At 48.7% G+C, this 26534-nt stretch overlaps 1 protein-coding gene across 1 annotated transcript in view; it reads left to right on the top strand.

Moving 5' to 3' along the window:
* The first annotated feature begins 9382 nt into the window (after window positions 1–9382).
* CACNA2D3 (calcium voltage-gated channel auxiliary subunit alpha2delta 3) overlaps window positions 9383–26534 on the top strand; it is an 859411-nt gene continuing 842259 nt past the window's right edge. The window contains exons 1-2 of the mRNA XM_045989865.1: window positions 9383–9536; window positions 10217–10298. Of these exons, the coding sequence (XP_045845821.1) occupies window positions 9415–9536; window positions 10217–10298 (204 nt within the window). The 5' untranslated portion in view covers window positions 9383–9414. The remainder of the gene's footprint in view (window positions 9537–10216; window positions 10299–26534) is intronic.

Below are 26534 nucleotides of genomic sequence, written 5' to 3' on the forward strand. Positions count from 1 at the left end.
CTTCCTAAGATCTACTACAGAAATGACTCTATTTAAGGGCGGCCCAGTGGGTTAAACCTCTGCCTTCTGATCAGGTCATGATCTCACGGTCCTGAGATCGAGTCCTGCATCGGGCTCTCTGCTTGGCAGGTAGCCTGCTTCCTCCCTCTCTCTCTGCTGCCTCTCTGCCTACTTGTGATCTCTTTCTCTCTGTCAAATAAATAAATAAAATCTTAAAAAGAAAAAGAAATGACTCTGTTTATCTGACCACCTAGAATATTTGAATAATTGGGTTATTTTCATGTGATGAGGGATCAGCCCCTCCCCAAACCGTGTAATAGGAAATGCTTCGAAACAAAGTCATGACGGAATGAAATGATCATCCAATGAAGGGACTTTATGCTCTCTAAGTGAGCTGAAGATTTGGAGTTCCTGTGCCCGCAACAGGAAGTTACTGCCAGCTCCAGTCCAAGAGGAAAAGAGCTATAGGCAAAGAGCACTCAAAAACCCAAATCCATACTTGATATTTGCTTTCAGAACATATGTGTGTTTAAACAGATCATTTACCAACCTAAAGGAATTTTACTGATCCTATTTAAAAATTAAATTTTAAATTAAATTTTACTGATCCTATTTAAAAATTTTCCAAAGTGTAGCCTTCCTGAATCATGGGGGGAGTTGCTAGCTCTCTGGAAGCTAACCTGGGATGTGAAGTTGGGGGAAATCATCCAAAAATTGACTTCAAACAGAGGGTTTAGAACATATATATTTGAAACCTGATTATTTCATGCCAACTTTCAAATACTGTATTTATCTTTACTATAAAATAGTAAAATAGCAGAAAACAATGTCTTATTTTGATTATCAAAATTCCCGGAATCTAAATACCTTATGCCCCTCCCCAAAACACAGTTCGTGAAACAATTGTTTTCACATGTAACAGATACTTGCATAAGTGCAAGTGAGGATTTCAAGAACAGTTGTTATCAGTGAAAGCCACAAATGCATACACTGCCTTGGAGGGTAGGGGGCCTTGCCACTCTACCATCTGTGCCTGCTGAAGGGGTCATGTTTCTCAGTTGAGAAGGCATGTATCATTTCCTCCAGAGAGGACTTGGCTCTGAGGATCGACCTCTTCTCCTCCTGCTCATTCATTAACAATGATGGGTCTTCCTTCCTGCCTCATCATGATTCTGAAAACAGGTGATCACACACAAGGCATCTTGTAATATCTGTTGTTTGGGAGTTTCCTGTAATAACATCTACAGTCATACTATCTTCTACTCTCCATGCTTTTGTAAAGATTCAAACAATAATGAAATGTTGAAATTAGAAAGTGAAATGTCTCCTTTCACAAACGTTTCACAATTTCCCGATCCTGTTGTCTAGAGGAAACCAGCATTAATAGTTTAGTGTGTGACCTTCCAGTCTGTTCCATGCTTCCACACTCAGAAGGCATGGAGTGATATATCTACACCTTTAGTTATATCTATACCTATACTTATGTTTCTAAAAACCAAAAATGGGTTTATACTACACATTCTGCTCTACAACCTGTTGTTTTTTTCCATTTAACACTTTCACTTATCGTGGACAGCTTGCCATGTGGGCATGTCAGTTCGTAGAAGTCACCTTGTCCTTTTTAAAGGCTTTCTGAAATTCCATTATATGATAAACTGTGATTAATTTAACCAGTTCCCATTTGATGGACACTTGGAAACCTTGTAATTTCTTAATGGTATTCTCGAAGAAATGGATCCAATCCTGGAAAGGCATTTTCTTCTAGCCCTCAACTCTAGAAGGCAGACTGCCCTCTCTGAAAACAGGAAACTTCGGATTCAGATAAGTAGAAGTGTGTTAAGTGGGAACACTTTCCTCTTCTTCCCCATTTTGCTCGATGTTCTGGATGTAAAACAAAACCAGAAGAGTAGCCATGGCATACAGTAGCCATGGCATATGTGGTAACGGTTCATTTCAGGACTCCTCTTGCCACACATTCTTCTTTTGCCCAGAGAATGGTTGCTGAAAGTCTGTGTCACTGTGTGTGCAAGGGTGGTTGTGTATGAAGCCACTGTTCTCCAGGGATGAGGGTAGAGGTTGCTTTAAAGGGCTCCCCTCAATTGAATGTTAGAGCTGCCTTACCCTAGAACAGACTACCTTTTGCAAACAAGATGACTGCAAGGCTAGGGTAACTGCATTCGCACGCACACTTATGCATGCAGCGCACATACATGTGCAAAAAAAGTCACAATTATATACTCACACATACATTCGCATATGCATACAGGCACTCACACACAGTCACATACACAGATCCTCACATACACACTCATAACTTATATACTCATACCGAGACATAGAGAGATATTCTCATGGATGTGTGTATATGCATTGTATATAATGTGTATATATTATATACAAACGTATATACATTATATATAATGGATATATATTATGTGCAAAGTATATACACACATTTGTGTATATACATTCTGTGTATATATGTGTATATATGTACATTCAATATATACATTCTGTGTGTATATACATTGCATATAATATATACCCTATTATATACACACAGGATATGTATACACACACACACACATATTCAGAAACACTTTATTCAATAAAAAGCTATGAGGGTTCACAGTGTGCTAGGGTGTGTGGGAACAGGGAGGGGAGGAGAGGGCTGGAGGAGCACACAGCCTCTCAAGCTCAGTCCTGCCCCTGAGTAGGACAGTAGGAGGGACAAGCTGCCTCCAATATCTGTGGGCCAAAAGATCGCTAGGCTTGGGTGAGCTGCTCTGTGGCCTGCTGATCCTTTCAGGCCCTTCCCTTCTCAGATTTGGGATCGACTCTTGGATGGTGGGCGGACATCTAACGCAAAGTACTTCCCCATCCGTTGCCTTTTTCTGTTTCGAAGACTCAAGAGCCCTCCTTTTTCAGTGGAAGATTTAGAAATGTTTGAAAGGTCATCCAGTTTGGTTGAAGTCAGGTGAAGCGGGCTTCACATCCACTCCCTGCAGGGAGCTTTGGCAGAGCAAATGGACACTATCTTTCCCAGAGGTTGCATTTCAGACATACTCAAACCGTTCCAAAAAGCAGAACATTCTTCGGTGCTCCTGGCGGTCTCTTTTGCATCTATGTCCTGAGCAGCACTGTGGGGCTAGAAATTATATCACTGTTATATATGGTCAATAGATTTTTGAAGACAAGTAAGTTTCTTTCTGCTAATTATTTAAAATACAGCATTCTGTATGGTGTTTTCCCAGTGTCTTTAAAACTTGGAGAAATCTTCCTTATTTCTCGTCTTCTTTCTCCAACCAGCATCTTCCTACAGAGTTGTGACCGAGAAATTCTCAGAAAAACGGTTTCCTTGATTCTCTCCTTAGCAAATCTAGTGCTTATTAAAAGACTCTGTGTCTTGGGTGACGTGGATGCTGGAGCCCGAGGAAGAAGGAAACAGACGGGATCCTAGGGGAAAGGAATTTCAGGCTGACATCCATTCTGGCCGTTCCATTGATGTTTATGGAGCCCTCGTAATATCAAAGGCCTTGCTGAAGCCATTACAGTCACAATGATGAAAAGTTGGACATGACCCATCCAATGGGGGAGGTGCAATGTAAACAAATAAATCACTCTATTGGTTAGTGATAACTGCTAGGAAGAAAAATGGAGAAAGGTAAAAGCATAGGGCTATATGGGTGTGTGTGTGTGAGAGAGTGCGTATGTGTGTTTCTCTCTTTTACCTGGTGTGGTCAGGGCAGTTCTCCCCGTAGAGGGGATATTTGAACAGAAGCCTGAGCACAGTACAAAACAGCCCTGGGGCCATCTGGGGGAAGAGTGATCCAGGCAGAGGGCACAGCACATGCGGAGGGCCAAGGTGGAAACAAGCTCAGCATTTTCCAGTAATTCCAAGGAGACAGGTGGGAGCACAGTGAGCAATGGGGAGAGGGAGGGAAAATGAGGCTTCTGGGGAGTGGGAATCAAGGGCTTTGTGTGCCTTGGTGGAGAGTCTGCATTTTAATTTAAAACAGAAACCACTAGAGGATTTTTGAGCAGGGGAATGCGTATGGTCTGATTTTTGTTTTTAAAAAGAGGGCTCTGGTTACTGGAGGAAGAAGGAATGTGTTTGAAAGAGGCAAGAGGAGAAGGGATGTCTTATTAGGAGTCAGTCATGGGAGTTTAGGGAGGAGATGATCGAGGCTGGGCCAGGCCAAGTGTGATGGGATGGAGAGATGGGGTGTGGGGGTGGCGGTAATGGTGAGCAGGAAGCTGGGTTTCAGCTGAGGGCTCTGTGGCTTTGACACTCTGAGGCACAGTGAGAGCAGAGCAATAGCCCAGGTGTGGGAATACTTGCTGTGTCTGCAGAATGGAAGTCGTAGCCAACGCTGGTTGAATACTGAGCTGTACTCCCCATTCAACCTTCTTCATGGCTCAGTGTTCCATCTTTTGCAGTTGGGAAAAGGCTGGGTCAGAGAGGACAGACGACCTGCTCAATTCTCACAGAGGGCATGAGGGTGAGCTGATGACCGAATCTCGGTTTGTTTGACCCTGAAGTTTATAATATGACCAGGCTCGCCATGACACTTCATGTATGAAATGTCTTGTGCTCAGGGCACCTGGGTGGTTCAGTGGGTTAAGCCTCTGCCTTCGGCTCAGGTCATGATCCCAGAGCCCGCATGGGGCTCTCTGCTTGGCAGGGAGCCTGCTTCCTCCTCTCTCTCTCTCTCTGCCTGCCTCTCTGCCTATTTGTGATCTCTGTCAAATAAATAAATAAAATCTTAAAAAAAAAAAAAAAGAAATGCATTGTGCTTGCAAAAAGTGGTCCATGGCCACCTGCAGCAGAATCCTTGGAGGGGCTTATCAGAAAAAAAGACCCCCCTTCCACCTCCAGCCCCGACTTGAACTTACTGAATCAGAACCACTGAGAGTTTGAGATCCACTTCTGCAGGGGAGCAAGGGCTTGGACTCTGCTTCACATTTCCTCCCAGTGACCCTTCCCTCGACCCCAGTTTAGGCCCCAGTATCTAAACTGTTATAAGAGCTATTGAATATTTACATTCTTACTGTTTTGAATAAGTAATACATTCACAAGTCTCAAATATCAAAATGATTTAAAGTGATAAACATTGTGAAACATCACTCTCCTGTCCCCATTTGCCTGTTGCTCCTAACCCCATAACAAGTAATACCTATTTGTAGATTCTTGTGTATTTTCCATGTTTTAAGCAAATAAAAATACGTATCATTTTCTACTTTTCTTACAAAAGTAGATCTTTTCACAACCATATATAGAAAGCATCCTTGTTTTTTAAATAGTTGCATAATACTCCATTGTGTGGATGCATGCTTAACTAATCGCCAGCTGGGTGGTTTCCAGGCTACTGCTTTTATTTTATTTTATTTTTATTATTTTTTAAAGACTTTATTTATTTATTCGACAGACAGAGATCATAAGTAGGCAGAGAGGCAGGCAGAGGTTGCCCTGCTGAACAGAGAGCCCGATGTGGGGCTCGATCCCAGGACCCTGAGATCATGACCTGAGCCGAAGGCAGAGGCTTAACCTACTGAGCCACCCAGATGCCCCCAGTCTTCTGCATTTAGAGATAATGCAGAAATGAATAACTGTATATGTATGCCATTACTAACTGCAAGATAAATTCCTATAAAAGGGATTGGTAGGTCAAAGTTTAAAGCATCTGTCATTCTGCAGCCTCAGGGTGAAGCATTTTGTATCCCTATGAGCAATGACACAGCCTTTTAGCCCATCCCCCTTTCTGATCTGGAGCAGATCTTTACTCAGGTAGACTCAACACCCTCTTTGCCATCCCGATTTGAAATTCTGAGACACTGTAACCTACTCAGTCAGAATTTTTTCTTAAAAAAAAAAAAATCAATATGATGATTTATCTGGTAATATCCAAGAGAAATACAAGTAATTTATAATAAAACAAGAGGCATTTCACTATGTGAAACACTCATGCAAGGTTGCACTGCAAGATGCTCTGAATTCATTAGAAGCTTGCACCTGTATGCAGACCAGCTGTGACTGCCACATTGCCACACTCGAATGCTGACCAATACAGCTGGGCTCTGCTGGTGACTCAGGACCTGGGAGCAGAGTTGCCACTGAGGCATTGATTTTCCAAAATGGTAAACAAACAAACAAACACCTCTGGCTAATCTTCTAAATGATAGGGATGACAACCTTCCCTTTATTTACGCAGGAGTTGCCTTTCTGGAAAATTCAAAGCTCGCGAAAGCCATGCAAAAACTCCTTTGTATTTTTATATAAAATGGATTTACGATGTAGATTCAGATAATGATGACCAGGTTTTTCTCCTACCTGAATGTCTAGGTATTTGACATTCCTCCTATCTGAAATTCTTGTGGGACACAGGACAATTCTTCCCTGTGTGGGATTCCAAGTCATTGTGCCAAAGAGAAAAGCCCCAAATGTTCAATTTGCCGCTGGGGGCAATGTCCTCTCCTGCCCTGAGAACTGCTTTGGGGTCTCCGCTGGAGTCCATTCCATAGACCAGGACCGGGTGAACATTTCTGAAACATTTGACCATGTTTCATTTCTGTTCAAAGCCCTACAGCCGCTCCTCATTGTAGGACTAATACAGCATCCTCTGCCGATGGGGACAGAGCAAGCAAGTTGGCCAGTGGAGGGTTCATTTGGCTGGATTCAATGCTTCAGCTGAGAGCCAGGTGTTGAAATACAGGTTTTGGGGTGAGAATGGTAAGTAGAACATAGTGCCTAACGCTGCAATTGGTATGTTGCAAGATACCCCTGGTTCCTTATCCTGACAGCTCACAAACCCCAAATCCTCTGACACTTTGAGCTCTGAATTTATTGGTATTAGATTTTGATACACGAAATATTTTTATTTTTGACCATAAGAAATGTTCAGTGGGATTCATCTTAAACATACTGTGCATCATGCTGTTTACACTGGTTCATGTTATAATAAATAAGATAGTTCGAGGTTATAAATGCTAAGATGCCACCTCTTGGGACTGTGATTCCATGTGCCAGGGCTCCTCTCCTGGTTACACTCCAGTTGCCCAGAATGCCTGTGAAATTCAGGGTGACAGAGCATAATAACTTTATGAAATGTCATTTTGACTTCGGTGTCCAAGTGGCCCTCAATATAGCCCAGATGTCCAGGTGTTGCTCATATATGCCTAAGCTGTGCCTCAGTTCTCCCATCAGTTAATAGGGAAAACAATACTATGGATGCTACAGGTACTTTTTTTTTTATATGCACTGTAATTGATCTCTTATCAAAGTTTATTATCATGCATTCACCATTTCTGGCTTTTTGAATAAAGCCCGCGTCCCTCGCTAGGTAGCCTATGAGACAGGTGTCATGCGCTGGCTGCTGGGTCTCCAGCATATATCCCATCACACAGATGTTGACAATTCCCTGGGTGACTGAGTGAATGCGTGAAGGGCTATTATCATATAGATTCCATATAGCTAACGACTGGTGCTTTACAGATGAGGGCTAGTATGGTTCCCTCCTTTCCTCACTCATTCGTTCATTTAGAAAGAAGGTTCCTGGGCTCTGACAGGAGATATAATTTTTTCCCCAGCCCCCAGTGTGAGCAGCAAAGCCATCCGGACCACTTGCCCCGAGGTCAGGCCACACTTGGCTCAATTTGGAACTGCTAGCACGCTTCCAATGACGGGAGGTGTGCACAGAAGCGGAGAATTCATTATAACCGGTTAGTCATCCGTAGAGATCGTGGACGCTGCCCGTGGGCGGGACGCACCTGGCGTTTCCCCGGTGGGGCCTGTTTCGGGCGCGGAGCCCCAGGTGGGCGCGCGACGGGCCCACGGGAGTCCGGGGTCTGATCAAGCCAAGTCTGACCAAGCCCAGCATCGGCTGGCGTAATTGCTTCGAGGGGCCACTGGCTCGGAGGGCCGGCTTGGGTTCTCGCCCGACCATCCCGGGGCGGCAGCTGCAGCCCACTCTCACTCGCTCCCCCGCCGCCCGAGGTCGCCGAGGCTGCAGGCGGCCCGCGCGCAGGAGCGCACGCCCGGGTTGCGGAGGCACGCAAGCCAGCCCGGCCCGGGCGGTGGACGCACGAGAGACCCCGCGGCGTCGGGAGCGCGCGACTCGCCAGGGGCCACTTGAGGTGCGCTCGGCGGGTCGAGGATGACTCAGCCGCCCTCGGGTCGGTCCTCACTGCCGGTCGGCGCGAGCGCCCCGTAAAGTTCCCAGTCACACCCCAGACGTCGCGCGCGGGCCGGGGGCTCCTACTGCCAGGTCCTGGGGGGGAGGGGGCGGCCGGAAAGGCGGGGGGACAAGCCGGGTCCTCTGGGCGCCCAGGGCTTCCCCGACTTCCTTTGGTCTCGCCCGTTCTTCAGCGCGCGGCCGGAAAGCGCCGCCGGCCCAGGGGGTGGGGGTCGGCGTGGGGGAGCGGGTGGCCTCCGGGCCTCCGAGGAATCTCGCCTTCCCGAAATCTAGGAGGTCCGCCGGTCAGGAGAGACCGGGCGCCGCAGTGGCTTCCCTTCCCAGCCCTGACAGCCCGGGCGCCGCCGCAGTCGCGCGGACCCCGGGCTGCAGCGCGTTGAGCGCCAGCAGCTTGGAAGCCCGGGCCAGGCTCCGGGCGCTTCAGGGGCGGCCCCGCTGCGGCCGGAGCCGGAGCCCAGCGCTCGCGCGCCAGCGCCGCCCTTCGCGCCCTCCCCTGTCAGGCGCCGCGGCCGGGGGAGCAGCCGCGGGCGGCCACGCAGCAGCGCCCCAGCCAGGACCCGCGGAGCCCCCAGTCCCGTCCCCGCCCCGGCCCCTGCCCCTTCCGCAGACTTTTGCCTCTCCGCCGGCCCCTTCCCTCCGGAGAATCCTGGGAGGATCGGCGGCACCCGCCCCCGCCGCCCCCGTGCGCACCACCAACCCCCCCCCCGCCCCCCGCCCCCAGTGCCCCGACAAGCAGCCCCGACCGCCCGGGTCGGGGCACCTCCCGGGGCCAGTCCGAGAGTCGCTCCCGCGGCGGCGGACTGCGGAGTTGTAAAGAACTCGGCGGCCGCAGTGGCCGGGCGGGGCAGGGCGCGCTCCGCCGCCGCCAAGGACACTGGAGTTTGCGAGTCCCCGCCCGCGCGGCGCCTCCCGCCCTCCCGCCGGGGCCAGCCGGACTCCCCCGGGCCGCCGAGGCGGGGCCGGGCGGCCGCCGTGCGAGAGGCGCGGCTCTCTCCCTCCTCCCCCGCCTGCCTCCCTCTCCCCTCCCTTCGCTCCCTCCTCCTCCTCCCCGCCCTCCCCCACCCCCCGCTCCTTTTTCTGCTCCCCAAGTGAGCCCGGCGCGCGAGAGGCAGGCGGGGCGGCGCGGAGCAGGCAGCCCAGCGCGCTCGCCCACCGCCCGCTCGGCGCAGCTCCCCGCGGCCGCTCCTGTCGCCGCCGCCGGCGCGTCGTGAGGGAGCCCAGCATGGCCGGGCCGGGCTCGCAGCGGCGCGCGTCCCGGGGGGCCTCGGCGCTCCTCGCCGCCGCGCTTCTCTACGCAGCGCTGGGGGCCGTGGTGCGCTCGGAGCAGCAGATCCCGCTCTCCGTGTAAGTGCCGGCTCCTGCGCCGCCCGGGGAGGGGACCCGGACGCCCGCGACCCGCCGTGCCCAAGTTTGGGCGCCTGCAGGTGCGGCCCGGGAGGACCTGCCGCGGGCGTCGGCCTTGCCTCTCGAACCTGTCTTCCAGGACGGGCGTGGGACGGCTGAGGCTGAGGTGGGATGCTCTAGCCTCTTCGCTCGGGTCGCTCGGGTCGGCGAGGGAGACCTGGAGAGGTTCACCTCAAGTGACAGCTCCAACTTTGGAGCCTGTTTACCGAATCCAACTTCCACGGGCCGTTTATTTACTCCCGCTCCGCTGTCTTGCCATCTCACTTCTTTTTGGGGAGGGGGGGATGGGTGGGCTTCTTCCGACTAGTATTTGCCTGGTGATGCCCGGTGTGGGTGATCAAGTTCTCAGACAATTATTCACATAAACCCGGTGATCTTTTCAGAGGGCTTGGGAGACTTTGCGCATTTTGAACTATGTGACCCCCCTCGGGCCCCCTCCCGCGTTGCGCTCTGCAGTTTGGTGCTGGCAGTTTCTACCCAGGCGCTTTTTCCATCTTTTTTTTTTTTTTTTTTCCTCCAATGTTGCATCGCCCGGCTCCTTCAGCCACAGCCCCGTGTGTGCGTGCGTGTTGACTGTGACACGGGTATTACATTTGTTCCTGTGCCCTTTCTCCCTGTAGGGTGAAGCTCTGGGCCTCCGCTTTTGGTGGGGAGATAAAATCCATTGCTGCTAAGTACTCCGGCTCCCAGCTTCTGCAAAAGGTAAGGTTTCTGTGGTGGCAGGAAGCGATGATTTTTTCCAGCACAGAAAATGGAGGCAGATTGAGTTTTCCAAACAAACGTGAACCCCGAGCAGCATCAGTTATCAGAGGTGTCTCTGATCCCCTGGTTTCTTGGTAGTGTACCGTGCAATGATTTCTCCCTACCAACCGGTTATTTTTAGATGACACTTGATTCTAAACACAAAGAAAAGCAGGATCCTCACTGGCACTGTCCTGGCTGAGGCTCGGAAACTGAGTGTGTTTGCACGGCTCTCCTTCCAGTGTTGGTATTGCTGTTCCTGTGTGAGAGCAGATGCTTCTCTGGCCAAAAAAACCCCGCTAATTTCATCCAAGGGGCAGCCTCGGTGCCTGTTTTATGATATCTTTCACCTTGCCTGGCTTGGAGACTGGGGTTCATCGTATCTGAGAAAGACGCTGCACTATTGTTTGTCATCCCTGCGGTTGTACAATCCCATTATTCCCCAATCATCTAGACCCAGGGCTGGGATGCATTACATCATTACAGATAAGGAGAATGAATGTGGTTATCTTTCCACTCAGCTGCACTGCCGGGTAATAACCTATGAGAGTAGTCCACAAACTTAAGAAATTGGTCTGCGTCCATATAATTCCAGAGAGTAATGAGAATGGAGAATTGATTATTAGGCTTTTATCAGAAACTGCATCAATTTTAATTTCAACAGGCAGCATTATGCTTAAAATTACCTTGTGAGATATATGGTCCTTTGCCCTCCCCTCCAAGGAAAGAAAAAAAAGAAAGAAAAAAAATAGGCTGGGGAGGAAAGATTACAAGGGTTCAAAGAATTTCAAGTTAACAAATCAACAGGATCAATCCAAGTATTCTCTCAAAGATAGAATATAAAATTGGTCGTTAGGGGATAATTCTCTGAAAATGGGTACAAACAGATTAAATTGTCAAGTTAACTTTTCAGCATTTTTAAATGTGCTTTTTGGGCCAATGTAACATATGTGTTATGAATGCCGCCTGGTAACCGAGTACGTATTTTATTTATGGCATTCAGCTTCAGAGAGTCGCATTTTTGGGGACATTATATGAAACAGTTTGTCACATGAAATCCAAATATCGTAATAAGGCATCAGCCCACCATGGAATGAGGGAAGTTATTCTTAAAAATTACTAATAGCCATATTCTTTGAAACTATGGAAAGACTGTTTGCTCAACTCTGTTCTTTGGGGAAGGAGTTCATTGAATTAGGGGCAGCTGATAAAAACTTGAGGCTGCAATGTGCCTTGATGGAAAATGATGATTTATATACCTGAGACCCACCTGTCAGTTTATAGGACTTACCTCTTCTGCTAGTATTTGAATCTGGACCAGTCTGTATTCTGTTTTGGCATCTTGCCTATGTATCAGATGTTTCCTGTGAAGAGTTTTGGACTGTCGCTGCTGCTTGCATTGCCTTGCTTGTGTATTTTCCTAATGCTTTTAAAGAAGAGAACATTTTTGTATAACTTTAAAGGAATATTTTTCATCTGCATGTTGTAGTTTAGTTGTAACAACTCTGAAACTATCCCTTCAGAGCCTGTGAATGTTTCTTCTGTTGTGCTTACATAGCCCTTATCTCACATTTTGTAGGAGCGCAGGAGATGGGCTCTCCGAAGTTAGCACACACACTCACATGCACACACACACACAGTGCACAAAGCCCCATCAGTCATATTATTGGCTACTCTAAATAGCAAATTGGAAACAGCTAAAATGCTCCTCTTACCTTCTCATCAGCATCCTTTCTGATATTGAATTCACAAGCCTAGCTTTGCTTTTGCCCTGTTTGCAGCTTGACAATTGTGTAATTATTTCCAGCTGTTTATGGCTTTGTTGTTGTTCCTTGCTGTTGCCTGGCATTTTGTAATCTGATGCAAGGGGAAGGTGGGGTGTTGCTCTGCATTTGGTTCTGGGGTGGATACCTGCTCTTCTTGCATTTCCAAAGCAGTCTTCTGCCCAGGAGTCCTGAGGCACCTATGGCTTTGGCTTGATAGGCAAGACTTCCATGAACGATGGGCAGGACATGTCAGGCAACTTGGGGAGAACTTTTGCAGGTACCTTTTGGCCATCTTGGTCCATTGACTCCAGATATGATGTTTTAAATTCGCAAAAAACATTGATTTAGATGGTTCAGAGTAGTAGAAAGTATAAAAAAAGATCTAAGGTGCTCAGAGTACGGGAGGCTTAACATCATTTGGAAAAGCAAGGAGACTGTTGCCTTTCCCTTGCTTATTTTCAAGTTTCTGACCATTTGCCTGAAGAGATACTCTAAGTCAAAACTCTGTGCATCTTTCCATCACATCGCTGCATCCTTAACAATCCAGATACTTTGAAAGTGAGTTAAAAAAAAAAAAAGCACTTGGCTGAAAAACGAAGTTAACGCTGTATTAAGGGGACTCAGGTGACAATACCATGTTGCATAACAGACGGTAATTACACTTTTAAGGCATGGACATTTAAATTTGATTTTCAGTGAAGCAGGCATCCTGTATACCATTGTATAATTTTACCTACTCTATGTAGTTTCTCTAGTTGACACTTCATTGTGTTGTGAATTAATGTAGTATGTCCATTTTTAGCATGGGGGTTTAGTAATTTCTGCACTAAGGCAAAAACTTTACAAAACAGCTATTGTGACTATGAGTTAAATAACAATTGGCCATTTATTTTAAGGTGTTCGGAGACTGGGAAAACTGCCATTTTGGTAAGGTTTTTTACTAGCTCATATAATCTGAGTGGTAGAATTATCACAGACTTCATCAACATAAACATGAGTGCTTAACAATGTACCTCACTGTCATGGCTTCAAAAAGGAGAGCATTGCCCAATTGTTTCTATGTTTCATACCACGGCTTTTGCTACTTTAGCTTATGACAATATGTTAGGTATTCTCTGCCAGACTCCCCCCCCCCCCTTTTTTCCCCTCCTTTTTGTCTTTGCTGAGCACAGGAATAGGAACCTATTCGTTTCTTTATAGAAAGGATATTTGAATTTGTAGAACGCCGTTGTCATGCATTAGCAAAGTGGTATGTTTTCAGGACGATGTGGAAGAACCTGAGACTTGTACGTTGGACTCAGAGTTAATCTTGAAAGGTTGTTCCAGAACAACGGCCCCGAAAGGGACGCTCTGGTGAGCTGCATGTGTGTCGGTCTCCCGCCTTCCTCAGCCAGCAGATACTGCAGAGCTTTCAACTGACTTCAACTTTTAATTAACTTTCCTATTTGACATATCCATGCCAGTATTCAGCTGCCTCTATTTTGCTTCATTTTCCTCAGAGAATGCACATTGCTTAGGTTCTTTTGCAGAGGCATAGTTTTATTACCTCTCTATTTTGGGATTCAGTGCCCAGCCTTCCAGTAGGTCCTGTAGCCTAGGCTGTTAAACTCATGGGCTCCACACCCCAAACACTCACAGTAAAAGGTATGAAAGTGTCATGATTCTCATTTCCATCCTCCTTAGGAAGACTTTGGCAGAAGCTAGGTTTTTTCATTCTGTTTAGTACCGCATTCAGAGATTGCTGTGTTGGGGGTGGGGGGGACGAAGGGTTCCGATGACATTTTCCAGCATCGGGATGATAAATACACGGCGGAAATACAGGTCCTGTGGTCCTGTGCGTCTCTGCCATTAACGGGAGGAAAATAATGGACCTTTACCTTGGATGCCTCATGCAACATTTACCAAACATGCGTTTCTTGGAATGCACAGCCAGTTTTTGCGTTATCAACTATTTATTGAGAGGGCGGCTTTCATACATAAGCATGCTGTCTCTTTCCACAAGACAGAGTCAGCAAAGTAAAAGGTTGGTTCTTTAACCCATTTTGATAATTATGACTTTTCATCAATGTGGAAATCGATGGACTTTTAAATAATTAAATAGGAGTATTCACTTATCAGGAACAGTGCTGTGCTGCCGTAGGAAGCCTGATACTCTACAGATCGCTTTTCTAGGGGAGGTGCTCCTTCGCTGAACATTTTTGTTGAGTAAACACGGTTTTTTTGTCATTCTGCAAGATTAATGCATTCAGCCCACACCGCCAATGGCCAAGGCTTTACTTCACAGCACCACTTCAATTACTGGACTTTTCTCTGGCAGCTTATTTTTAAAAGTCTTGAAATCTCAGAAATGACAGTTTTCAGTGTTTCGGGACAGTTTATTGGTCTCATTATCACAGTCAGCAGCGCATTAGCAGGACAGGGCGAACCAGCTGGAATTCAGCGATGCATCTTACCCGTACGTGTATCTGACCACATTTGTAAACTCACATCCTGCCCCTCTCGGACCTGATGAAGTCCTTTTTGTATGGCTTCACTAAATTTTTGTCTGAGCTCCTTTTGTTCATGTCTTTTTCCTTCTCCCAAAATTTCTTTGCTGCCGGATATATTTCTGCTTTGCTTTTTTCTCTCATTGGGAGCTGCTGCAGCCTCTGTTGCTGGATTTACAGATGCTAGTCAAAATTAAGGGGAATGAAAATAGAGACATTGTTTTCCTGTCAGAGGCAAACTCAGATGTTTATTTCAATGTGGTTATAATTTTGATCAATTACTATGGGGAATCTCATGCTGGCTTTTTATTTCATTTTGTGTTTTATCTTACTCTAATACCAGTGTGCTTTGAGGCACACACACGAGTACCCAATCACCTAATAATTATGAAATCTGTCGGGCATGTGCAAGCGCAATTAATGTTTCCATTTCGTGTTGAAGACCTAGCCGTGTACGCGGATGAACCAAAGTAAAAGAAAGGTGGAATCCTTACCCTAAGTACCTGTGGTCCCGCCAGGGCTTGAACTGTCCTGCAGGCTAAGGACATATTCACAGAAGTGCACATTTGAGGTTTGAGCCCTTTTCCAGTCTTGGGTGGCTCCTCAGTTTGGGGGGGGGGGGGGCCGTGCTCACACTTGTGTCCATCAATCCATGACTTGGTGTGTTGAGCTTCCTTAAAGAAGGGTACATTCTCTCCAGGATCTTTTTTTGTCCGGTGTGTCACTCATCCAGATTTACCATGGTAGATGCCAACAAATAGGCTTTTTCTTTATCCACATTCACGTCTGTCAAGGGTCCCCCATCTTCTGCAGTCACGGTGTTCCACTGAAATTGCCTCCTTTGCTGAGACCCAGAGCATCTTCTAGACAGACACTTTGAGCAGATTCTCTGTTCCCCGGGACACTGGGATCTGACTGGGAGGTTTGCTATGGCTGAGACTGAGAAAAAAAATGAAATAGGTGTTGTCAGTGCCCGCCTATGGATTAGCCTATGAGATCCCTTTAATGACGTTTTTATACAAGAGACATAATATCTCTGTGTTTCATGTCAAGTGAGTGCAGTCGTGCTATTGTGTATCGTTCAGAAAGCGAAAAAGTTCCTTATGTCAGGCTTCTGGAAACATTAATAGGATCTTTATCAGCCCTCTTTGGTCCATGAAACAAAAGTTAGCCTCTCCTTCAAAGGAAGGAAAGGATATAGAAGGAGGGGAGGGTTGCTTGATCTCCTTCCATTTTTCCGAGTATTCAGTGACCAGAAGATTGAGGTGGTTTTTCCTGAAATGTCAAGCCAGGCTTAAAGACCCCTCCGTGACACAGTCCTCTGCCCGGACCACAGCTCCCCCTTGACAGAGTAGGCGTCTGCATAGCTGCTGTATTTTCAGGAGATTTCTGTGTGCATCGCCAGCATGTCTGCTTTTCAGAAGAAAGATATTTTACCGACACAGCTTTGAAAAGAGTCCAGTGCATTTTCAATAAATGGTAAACATTTCAATTTCCATTTGCTTTGAACAACACTCATTGGGTGTTCATTCCAAGGCTGTTTAAATAAGGCATTAAATTGATAAGATGTATTAAATTTGTACGTTACATAGCTTCCTGGTGACCTCAAATCAAGATTACGAAAATAACTCAGAAGCCAAACTAGTAATGGGCATTTCAAGGCCATATTGGAAAGGAGAGCATTATCTCTTGACAAGAAATAGATGGCTATTTCTTCACTTTGCATGCTTCAGAGTGTTTATCTTGGCACCTGATATTGGAAAATAGTACCCTCCCAAGGTTAAAAGAACTGTTATCCATGTAAATGATCGGGACAGGGAAGCTGGGCAGGGCCGCCAGTGGCTGTGGGTTCACAGAGCAGACCTCTGGTTATGCATTTGAGGGGAAGCGACCGCCAGCTGATATCAGGGCTCGCATGTGTTATTACCATTATGCTTATTAACTGCGTGCACGCGTGCGTATGCCCGTAGAAACAGATGCTGCTCATCACAGAATGTGCCAGATGCCGCCTGCTGATGGAGAAGACGGTGCTTGTCCTCTTGGGCTTCTGGAGAGTGTGGCTTGAGGGATGCAACCAGGTCTGCTGGGACAGGACCCGTCCACCGGGCACCTGCAGGCAGTTGGAAGCTCAGGATCTGCTGGGACCAGGACCAGCTCCATGATTTGCAGGGCCCCGTGAGTGAGGAGAATATGGGACTCTTTGTTCAAAAACTATGAAGAATGTGAAGATGACAACAGCAGAGCATTAAAGCACAGGGCCTGCCGGCCCTGGCGAAGGTCCCTATGGGGCTGCCCATCCTCATTTTGGCTTTGTCTTTCCCCTGCCAGGGGCTGGTCCTCTCGGCCTGATTGAACGTTCAGGCCACACTCAGTCTAGGAGGCGTCCTTTGCCCTTCTTTGTTCATGGTCACAATAGGTGGAGAGCTTGGAGCATTTTTAGAGACGCACATCTTTGGAGATGCGGCATGGTTAAAGGAGAGGTCATTGGCCTAGGAGCTGTGGCATCTGCCTTTTTATTTTTTCTGTAGGTGTTTCCTGAGTGGATCTGGGAAAATTGCTTAATCTTGTAGTAAAAACAGGTGGCCTTCACTCATTCACTCTGTGTTCCCACATTCCAGGTACTGTGATAAGGATTTTACGTGTGCCATCCCATTATATTCTCCCAACAACCCAACAAGTCAGGGACTACCACTCACCAACCCCTCCCCTCCCCCCCTTTTACAGATTTGGAAGTTGAGACTCCCAGAAGGTAAGCAGCCTTCCCAAGGGGACTGAGTCTGTGCTGCAGTGTCCTCTCCTTTCTGTGTGAGCTTTTCTGGCCTCCGTTCCTGTCTGAGAAGAGTGTGGTTAATACCTGTGTTTCTCTAGCTCACGGGTATTTGGGAGGATTAAATGAGGCAGCAGATGAGAGGTTCCTTCAGAAGCTGAAAGCCTGAGCTAACAGCAGAGAAGACAGGTGTGGAGTCAGAGGGACTTGGATTGGAGTCCCAGATCTGCCATTCCCTACCTGGGTTGTCTTGTTTGTTTGACATTTCTGAACCTCGCCTGTGAAAGGAGACCAATACCTTCTACCTTGGAGGCTGTGATGAAGAGTAAATGAAATAATGTACAAAAAGCACTTAGCATGGTGCCTGGCACCTGAAAACCTCCTGCCAGGGAGTTGCCGAGGTCATTACTGGCTGCATGATACAACTAGAAGGTTTTCAGTTAACCTTCGCTGAGCACCTGTGGGCACCGGCTGCATAGAGCTGTGTGACCGAGCGAATGAGCAAGGGCACGGATGGGTGGATGAGTTGGCAGCTGGTCCCACCAGGCACCTGACAGGAGGGAGCTTGTGGACCCGAGCAAGAGGAGGCAGTGTGGGCACAACCTCTGCCCAGACATTCCCCTCTTCTCCTTGAGGTCAGCTCTCTGATCTCTGAGGGTCAGGAGAAGAACCCCTCCCACGGGGAATCAGGCTGGAAAAACTATGTTGGGGTACCCCTGTTCCCTCCTCCCTGACTCTGCCCTGCTGTGGGGGCGGTGGGTCAGGCTGCAGAGTGGCTGGGTGTGCCACCGGGTTCCCAGTGAGGCTGGAGCCTTAGGAGAGCACAGGCATCCAGCTAGCCCCCTGCTGTGGGGGTACATCCGGGGGCCAGCCCTGGGCACTCATGAATCCGGATGCCCCCTTGGTCAGCATTCCAGGCATTTCCTCCTATGAATATCCCATCTGCTGGACTTCTCCCAATGACTTCCCGGGGAGGGGGGGACTTGGGAGTGGTCCTGGAGACCAGCAGGAGACAGGGTATCTCACTGGGTGAGGAGAGGGAGTTCTTTCCTCCAGCACGGATAGGGAGGTGCAGTGGTGCATGGGGACTGCCATCTGCCCCCAAGTCTCAGGAGGCACTGAAGGGCATCCTGTGTCCCTTGGCCCTTCCCACTGGCCCTGTCTGCCTCTGCTTCAAGGCTTGCTTGGCACATTCTGTTGTGTTTGGCTTGGGAGCATCTGCAGTTCTCTGCCGATCTCCTTGAAGATGTTGAAGGAGTGACACGGGCTACCCTTGTTGGTGGCAAACATAGGCACCAATACTTGGAAATCATGCTGGGGGGTGGGGTGCTAGTGTAGTTGCACACATTAAGAACATTGTTTACGTGTGAAGCCATTATAATCAGCAGTGAAAGTCAGTAAGAAGTCAGGAATGAAAGGAGACATGCCAATCTGTGCTGGTACCACTTGGGCCGGGTAGTTTAGAAAAGTGCCCAAGAACCGTCTGTGCCCAAGAATGTTACAGAACATCAGAGTCTGACTGTACTGGCAGCTTCTTGAAATCCACCAAGGTCATAACCAGCGTAGGTAAACAGATGGTTGATGGGGGCTGGATAGGAAGGAAATGGACTTTTTTCTTTCGGTGTTCAGTATGAGCCAAGCATTCTTCGTAGGAAAGTAGATCACGTTAGGCATCTGATGTGGTCCTTGGTTGTCTCTGGAGGTGGCCCCCGTTACCTCCCTCTCACAGGGGGCTCTTGCAGCTCAGGGAGGTGGGGCAGCTGGCCACGTCGTGGGGCTGGGACTCACACTGGCTTGTTTCGACCCCCCGCAAAGCCTGGCATTATCCTTTGATAGGACAGACCACCTGTGTGGGCTGATCCCACCTGAGCTCAGTCTTCAGTGGGTTCTGCAGGAAGGGAAGGGCTCTCAGAGGCCTCGCCTCTTTCTTTCCCCCAGACATGCTTCTTCAGATGGGGTATCGGGATGTGTACTCTTTGGGCAGTGAGGCTAGGAAGGACTCTAAACTCCGGTGTGGGCTTGTGCCTGCCGGGGGACAAAAAATGGTCCCTAGGGGAGAGCGCGCAGCGTTGGCTGGTCTGGCCCTGGCTGGTGGGGGAGAGGGGGCAGTATGGGGCGGGCACCTTCACCCCTCTTCTCAACCTGGCGGGCGGAGCTGCCAGGAAGAGAACAGTCTGGTGGGATCCCCAGGCAGGATGCTATCTCAGCTAAGATGAGAGGGTTCAGTCGTTCATGAAAAAATGGGGAGCATTTCTTGTGTTTTTCCTGAAGAGTCAAACCTGCTCTTCCTCTGTTTGCTCAGGTCTCTCAATATGGCAGATATGGTGTCATACACTTAAGGATTTGACATCTTTTCCCAAGACTTTGACGTTTTGCATGAAAATAGAATGAAAGGTGTAATCTGGCCTGTTGGAATTCCCCCGAGTCTTAGACCTTCCCCTGATGTAAACTTGACCCTGCATTTCCTTCTTGACAGATGCTAACTCTTGGCTCCCAGGAGGGAACGAAGTATCTGGTTTTAGAAAAATCTAGATTTCTTTTTTTTTTTAAGACTTATTTATTTATTTGACAGAGATCACAAGTAGCCAGAGAGGCAGGCAGAGAGAGAGAGGGAAGCAGGCTCCCCGCTGAGCAGAGAGCCCGATGCGGGACTCGATCCCAGGACCCTGGGATCATGACCTGAGCCAAAGGCAGAGGCTTAACCCACCGAGCCTCCCAGGCGCCCCGAAAAATCTAGATTTCTCTTACAGGGAACGTGCACAGCTGAAGAGAGATTTTTATTTTTATTTTTTTTTAAAGATTTTACTTATTTATTTGACAGACAGAGATCACAAGTAGGCAGAGAGAGAGGAGGAAGCAGGCTCCCTGCTGAGCAGAGAGCCTGATGCGGGGCTCGATCCCAGGACTCTGGGATCATGACCCTAGCCGAAGGCAGAGGCTTAACCCACTGAGCCACCCAGGCGCCCCAGCTGAAGAGAGATTTTTAAAAAGAGCACGGGCCTTGGAGGTGAAGTCTGCTCTGCCAGTCACTGTTTCTACCTCCCTAGGGCTTGGTTTGCTCATCGGCAAACTAGAACTACTAACAAAAGCACCTGTGTTATAGGGCATCGGGGAGCGTTAAGTGATAGAACCCATATGAAGTAGTTTAGAACAATATGTGGCACATGGGAAGCCTTACTTCTCTGGCTACCCTCTCGTTTATGGTGTCCAGCTTCATTTTTAATGAAGAGCAAAAGAGACGCCTGGAATTTTAGTCACTTAGACCGCATGATGGGTTCATAAAATAGAGACAATGAATGGCACACTCATTTAACGTTGACAAAGGCACGATGGCAAACAAAAGCATTCATGTCGTCCCCAAGGAGGTGGGTTTCTTTTGCTTTCTTTGCCAAATTCTTCTAATCTGGTCCCTTGTATGGTAAAGGTGGGCAGTTTGGGGATTCAAGTTTGTTCTTGCTATAATATTGTGCGGTAATTTGCAAAGCAAGGGGAGAGTTGGAAACACCTGGTGGGGCTTTGGGTCTTTGTACCTGCGCCACCAATAATGCCTTTCCTATTGTGCTTTGTTGAGGCAGAGGTGGAAAAATGTTGTAAAAAGAACAATGGGTGTAGGAGGCGATAAATCCACGGGAAGTAGGTAATCTTTGGCCACGAGTCATAACATACAGCTTTACTCTTTGCTTCCTACCACTTTCCATTATCTGTGAAATTTCTATGAACACAACATGATCCCGTCGTGTATCAGCAGCTCAATGGGCAAGGGTTTTGCCCCACTGACAGTCTTTGGCTTCTCAGATGCTAATGCTGAAGGCCGAGTGTTCTTCTGGGTTTTGTCCTGTGCCCCTCAGAAGGCTGTGCATTTGCAAATCAGCACAGAGGAACCTGTTTAAGGGAATCACTATCAGACAACCAGTAAAAGTGTGTGTGTGTGTTTTAATATACATGGGCTGTTTCCTTTTGTAAATAAAAACTGAGGTCTGCTTTAAAATCCCAAGGTCTGTGGCCAAGTTTGAGTTTTTCAGAGCATCAGGATCATCTGATGATCACCCTGAAACTTCTTTCCTGTGTAATCCTCTCAGGAAGAGGGCTCACAGCTCACTAATCTTTTGAAAAAAGCCAACAGTAGACATTTCCCGGGACAGGCATTTCAGAATTATGGAGCCATAGCTGGATTTTCTACTTAAATAGCAAGATTTTCATGTAGGTTTTTTTGTTTCTGTTTTTTGGTGGTTTTTGTTTTTTCATGAAACAAATGTCCTAGGAATGTTAGAAAAAAATACATGGACTTAGAAATCAGGGGATTATTGATCTTCAAAAGTCTATTTTTAAAGCTGGCCGTTGGTCTTGGGAAGGCAGAAATGTGTAGGGGAAGATCAGGATTCGACTCAGGCTCATTCACATTTGAATCCAGGGCTACCCTGACAAGGCAGTTGTGAAACCTCACAGTTTCTATCTGCCAAATGGACACGATGATAATAACTTCTAGGCTGGAGCTGAGAAGTCCAAACAAAGAGATGAACATAGGATACTTAGCAATCAGTGGCTCACGGGAAGTGTTTAGAAAAGGTGGGCTTGGGGTGCCTGGGTGGCTCAGTTGGTTAAGCAGCTGCCTTTGGCTCAGGTCATGATCCCAGAGTCCTGGGATTGAGCCCTGCATCAGGCTCTCTGCTCAGCCAGAGGCATGCTTCTCCCTCTCCCACTCCCTCTGCTTGTGTTCCCTCTCTCACTGTCTTTCTCTCTGTCAAATAAATAAATAAAATCTTTAAAAAAAAAAAAAAAAAAGGGTGGGCTCCCGCCGTCATTCCCCAGGAGCTGCTCCCTCATCCCGGTCATGTTGGCTGCTGCAGAGAGCCGTACGCCTGCTGCGGGGCGAGCTACCTGGAAGCCACCTGGAGGCCTTCTTTGGAGACCTCCATTAAAGCTGCCCACCACTGGGGCGCCTGGGTGGCTCAGTGGGTTAAAGCCTTTGCCTTCGGCTTAGGTCATGATCCTAGGGTCCTGGGATCGAGCCCCGCATCGGGCTCTCTGCTCCGCAGGGAGCCTGCTTCCTCCTCTCTCTCTCTCTGCCTGCCTCTCTGCCTACTTGTGATCTCTGTCTGTCACATAAATAAATAAAATATTTAAAAAAAAAAAAAAGCTGCCCACCACTGAGCTCCACAAAGGCATCTTGGACAGTCATCGTAACAACGATGCAGGTGCTTGGTGGGTTGTGCTGTGTTTTATTTGTATTCTTTAAGTCCTCATAATCACTCCTGAGGTCAGTTCTGTCAACCCCTCCAACTTAGACAGAAACCAAAACAGAGGATGTAGATCTGCCCAAGGTTATCCAGCTCCAAGTGGCAAAGGCAGGTTTGGAGCCTGGGTCTTGAGAGTCCTGTTCAGGTACCTGGGCTGGGGACCTGGTATTTCCAGGACCAGCATGTTTTGGGCAGGACTGGTGGTGGAAACAACTTCTTCATCCTTAATCCTTTCCCCTTTGGAATTCTTTGTCTTAGTTGGATTCATTGTCATTTGCTTTTATAATACAGAATTAGGGGCACTTGGGTGGCTCAGTGGGTTAAAGCCTCTGCCTTCGGCTCAGGTCATGATCTCAGGGCCCTGGGATCGAGCCCCATATCGGGCTGTCTGCTCAGCAGGGAGCCTGCTTCCCTTCCTCTCTCTCTGCCTGCCTCTCTGCCTACTTGTGATCTCTGTCTGTCAAATAAATAAATAAAATCTTTTTATAATACAGAATTAAAAGGTGGGGGCAATGATGAGGGAAGGACCCGGTAACCCTTCTAGCTTTCTGCAGTTTTCTCTTTTATTATAATAACATGACGCTGCTAGTCTTTGGTTCCTTTGAGGGTCAGCCAGCTCTCTCCACATCAGCTCTGACTCTTAAGAAGCCTTTCTGAGAACCTCATTGAATTTGGTTTGGTTTCCCTTTTTGTATTCCCCATGATGGTAACGGGGGGTCATGGGGAAGACTCTGGTACAAGATGGATCTGGCTGGAGACCCAGTTGTCTTCCTTAGCTTTCCTTCTGGGCCTCAGGTTCCTTACCTGTAAAATGGGGTCATGGGGAGGATTAGCTGTGTCAGCCCATGACAGTCTTCATGCCCCGTAAATTTCAGCTCCTTGGTTTTTGATATGATCATTCTTTGTCTCTCTTCCCTGGGTGTTTGTTGGTGCTTATTTATTATCTTTTTTTCAAGGAAGAAACACAGTTCTGTTTTTCTGCTTGATTGACAGCTAGCTTGAAGGCCACAGCCCTTGGACCCACTAGGGTCAGTTTTATTTTGCATGGAATGAGTCTGGCAGATCTCTTCATGCCCCTGGCAGTCCTGGGGATCCGTGATATCCTGAGGACCCCTTATCTCTTTCTGTGTGGGTGTCAGAAAGGAGACAGGCAAATAGACCTTAAATTCTCCAAGGGCAGACTTGCTCTTTCTGACCGGAGAGGGTCCTCTCTTGGGGTTCAGTGGTCGTTTGTGGGATGTACAGCTTAAAAAAAGGAGGAACCTTGCCGAGTCTTTTTTTCTGGTGCTCCCGTGCTGGTGATCAGAATAAGAACAGTGTGGCGCACAGGCCAAGAACTAGGTCCTTCACATCTTTTTCCGCGCTTATTCTCTAGCACTGGGTTTTATGAATCCCTGGTATCAGGCGCCGATGCCTGCTGGCTGCAGAAATCCAGCTCTGAAGCCCTGCGGGCGGGTCCCTCGCCCACAACCCTCTTGGTGTCTGCAGGGACAGCCAGACATCCGAGCCAGCTGGTCCTTACCCTTCCAGCCAGCGATCCCCCTCCCTTGCCCCCGGGGAGCATCCCGGCAGCATCCCCAACACACGACTGAGTCTCCCCCAGAAGCCTCCCAGCCGGGTGGAGGGGTCCCGCACCTCCGTGGCGCCGAGCGCAGCTGTTGCAGCGGGAGCACCGCAGTGCCGCGCGGGAGCACCGCAGTGCCGCGCGGGTGCACGAGGAGCACCAAGCGAGACTGATGGGGCCTCCGCCGCAGCCGCCACCATCAACCTGGGGGAGGCAACTCGGCAGAGGCAATTAGGGAGCTGCTACAGCTAATTCCATGAAGTGCTCGGATGCCATATTCCCAGGGACATCAGGGAGCTATGAGCATTTTAATTTCTATCCCTTTACCACCTCCGAGGCCCCGCTGGCGTTGGGATGCCACATAGCGTTTGCTGGGCTCGATTTCACCTTCTCTGTGCAGCTTGCTATATTTTATATTTGTCTGTTTATTCTTTATGTCCCCGGGATGGGTCTGTGCGTGTGCACTGAGGGCTGTCCGCTGTGGCCCTCCGTGCCAAACTGCAGCATCCATGGGGCACTGTTCCTGCTCCTGGACAGCGTCCTGGCTGCAGCCTGCAAGGCTGGTTCTCCCACCTCCAGGGAGCAGGAAACCGTGCAGGAGGCCATACAGCCAGTGGGGGAGGGGGGTTATTTGCATTTGCTTTTGTGTCCTGCAGGTGCAGTTGTCTGCCTTCTTCCCCAGGCCTGGCCCGCGGATATGCGGAAAGCTCAAGGAGCACAGCTCCTCTGAGATGAGGGGAGCAGCTGGTTGGGAAGTGGGAATTAAATGATGTGGCTTTAATGGGGGGCAGTTTTGCCAGAAGATGTTCAGCTCCAGCCCCACTAACCCTAGTATCAGGCCCAACAGTATTGCATTGGGAGGCTCACGGAGGAGTCTCTGTCCAGGTCCTGCTCGAATGTCCCTCTGCGGAGGCTGCGAGGCTTCCTCGGATGGGCTTTGCTCCATGTAGCCCCACGGTGACCATAATCTGATGCCCGCCTTCTCCCTTCCTGCTGAGCCTGCCCACTCTGAGGGGAGGGAGGGGGCCTCCACCTGGGGCAGATCTTGGGAACCCAGGCCCTCTAGCTCTAGGTGCTGGGCCTGGAGGCATGCCCCGTGGCACAGTGGATCAGGAACAGGCCAGGCCTGGAGCACAGGTCGTTTTGACTGCCGGCTCATGAATTCATGAGACCACAGAGGGAAGGAAAGCTCTGCATCCCACAGTGGGCTTCTTAGTGGAGAGGGAGAGAGAGCCACTAGCCCCAGGCTGCCCCGGGCCTGTCGGAGCTCCCCTGCTGGATCCCACGGGAACTTTGCTTTGTGCAGCCTGTCCTCCAGTCCAGCCACACTGAAGCCTGAATTTCACCTGGTGAAAATGTTCCCCAATGTGTCTGTGTTAAACGATTTTATTTTTTAATTTATTTTAGAGCAAGAGACTGTGCACATGCATGAGTTGGGGGAGGGTCAGACAGGGAGAGAGAGAGAGAGAGAGGGAGGGAGTGGAGCCCACAGGAGGCTCAATCTCAGGACCCTGAGATTATAACCTGAGCCGAAATCAAGAGTCAGACACTTAACCCACTGTACCATCCAGGTGCCCCAATGTGTCTGTTTTTAACAGCCAGAATATTTTGTCCCAGTGCGTCTTGCGGAACAATCCCCTTATTAGCATGATCTACGTTGAGTTGCAGGGAGCAGGAGACAGAAGAATTAGTCAACAAATGTTGACTAATTTATTCAACATTGAGAAGCCTGTCTGGAAACCTGAGGCCTCATCCTTCTCCTTTTTCCACAACAGAGGTGCACATGACCGACTGCTTCATTTTGGGTAGAACACCGTGGTTTGGGAAGATCTTCAGCTGTCTTAACAGACTCACGAGAACACATTTGCTTTTGACCAAATGTTGGAAATGTTTTCTTCCTTCCTTCCCTCACTCCCTTCCTGCCTCAACAAACACCCATGGAACATGCAGGGCCGCGTGTGGGCTGTGTCGGGTGCCCAAATCCCCTTGCTGGTGTGACCACCTTCAGTGACATCACCCTGAATGCTTCAGTGACAGCACACGCTCACACTCCCCAAGCACGTCAGGCCGTGTCACGCCTCTGTGCCTCGGCCCATGCCTGTCACGCAGTCCACACTGCTGACCCCATTGCCCTTGGCTGACTGCTGAGCCCTGCCTCTCATGGATGTCAGACTGTCACCTGCTGAAGTATCACCTGGGGGCCTTACTGTAATGTGTTCCTTCAGGGTCGCTCCCCAGGCGATTCGGACTCAGTAAGCTTGGCGCAGGGCCCGGGCACCTGCTTCCTAACAAACATCTTAGGTCATTCTGATGCTGGTGGTCCAGGGACCATGCTCGGAGAAACACTGCTTGTATTCCAGCTCTGGGAAGGCTTCTG

Source organism: Meles meles, chromosome 20 (genome assembly GCF_922984935.1).
Source record: "Meles meles chromosome 20, mMelMel3.1 paternal haplotype, whole genome shotgun sequence".
Classification (NCBI taxonomy): domain Eukaryota; kingdom Metazoa; phylum Chordata; class Mammalia; order Carnivora; family Mustelidae; genus Meles; species Meles meles.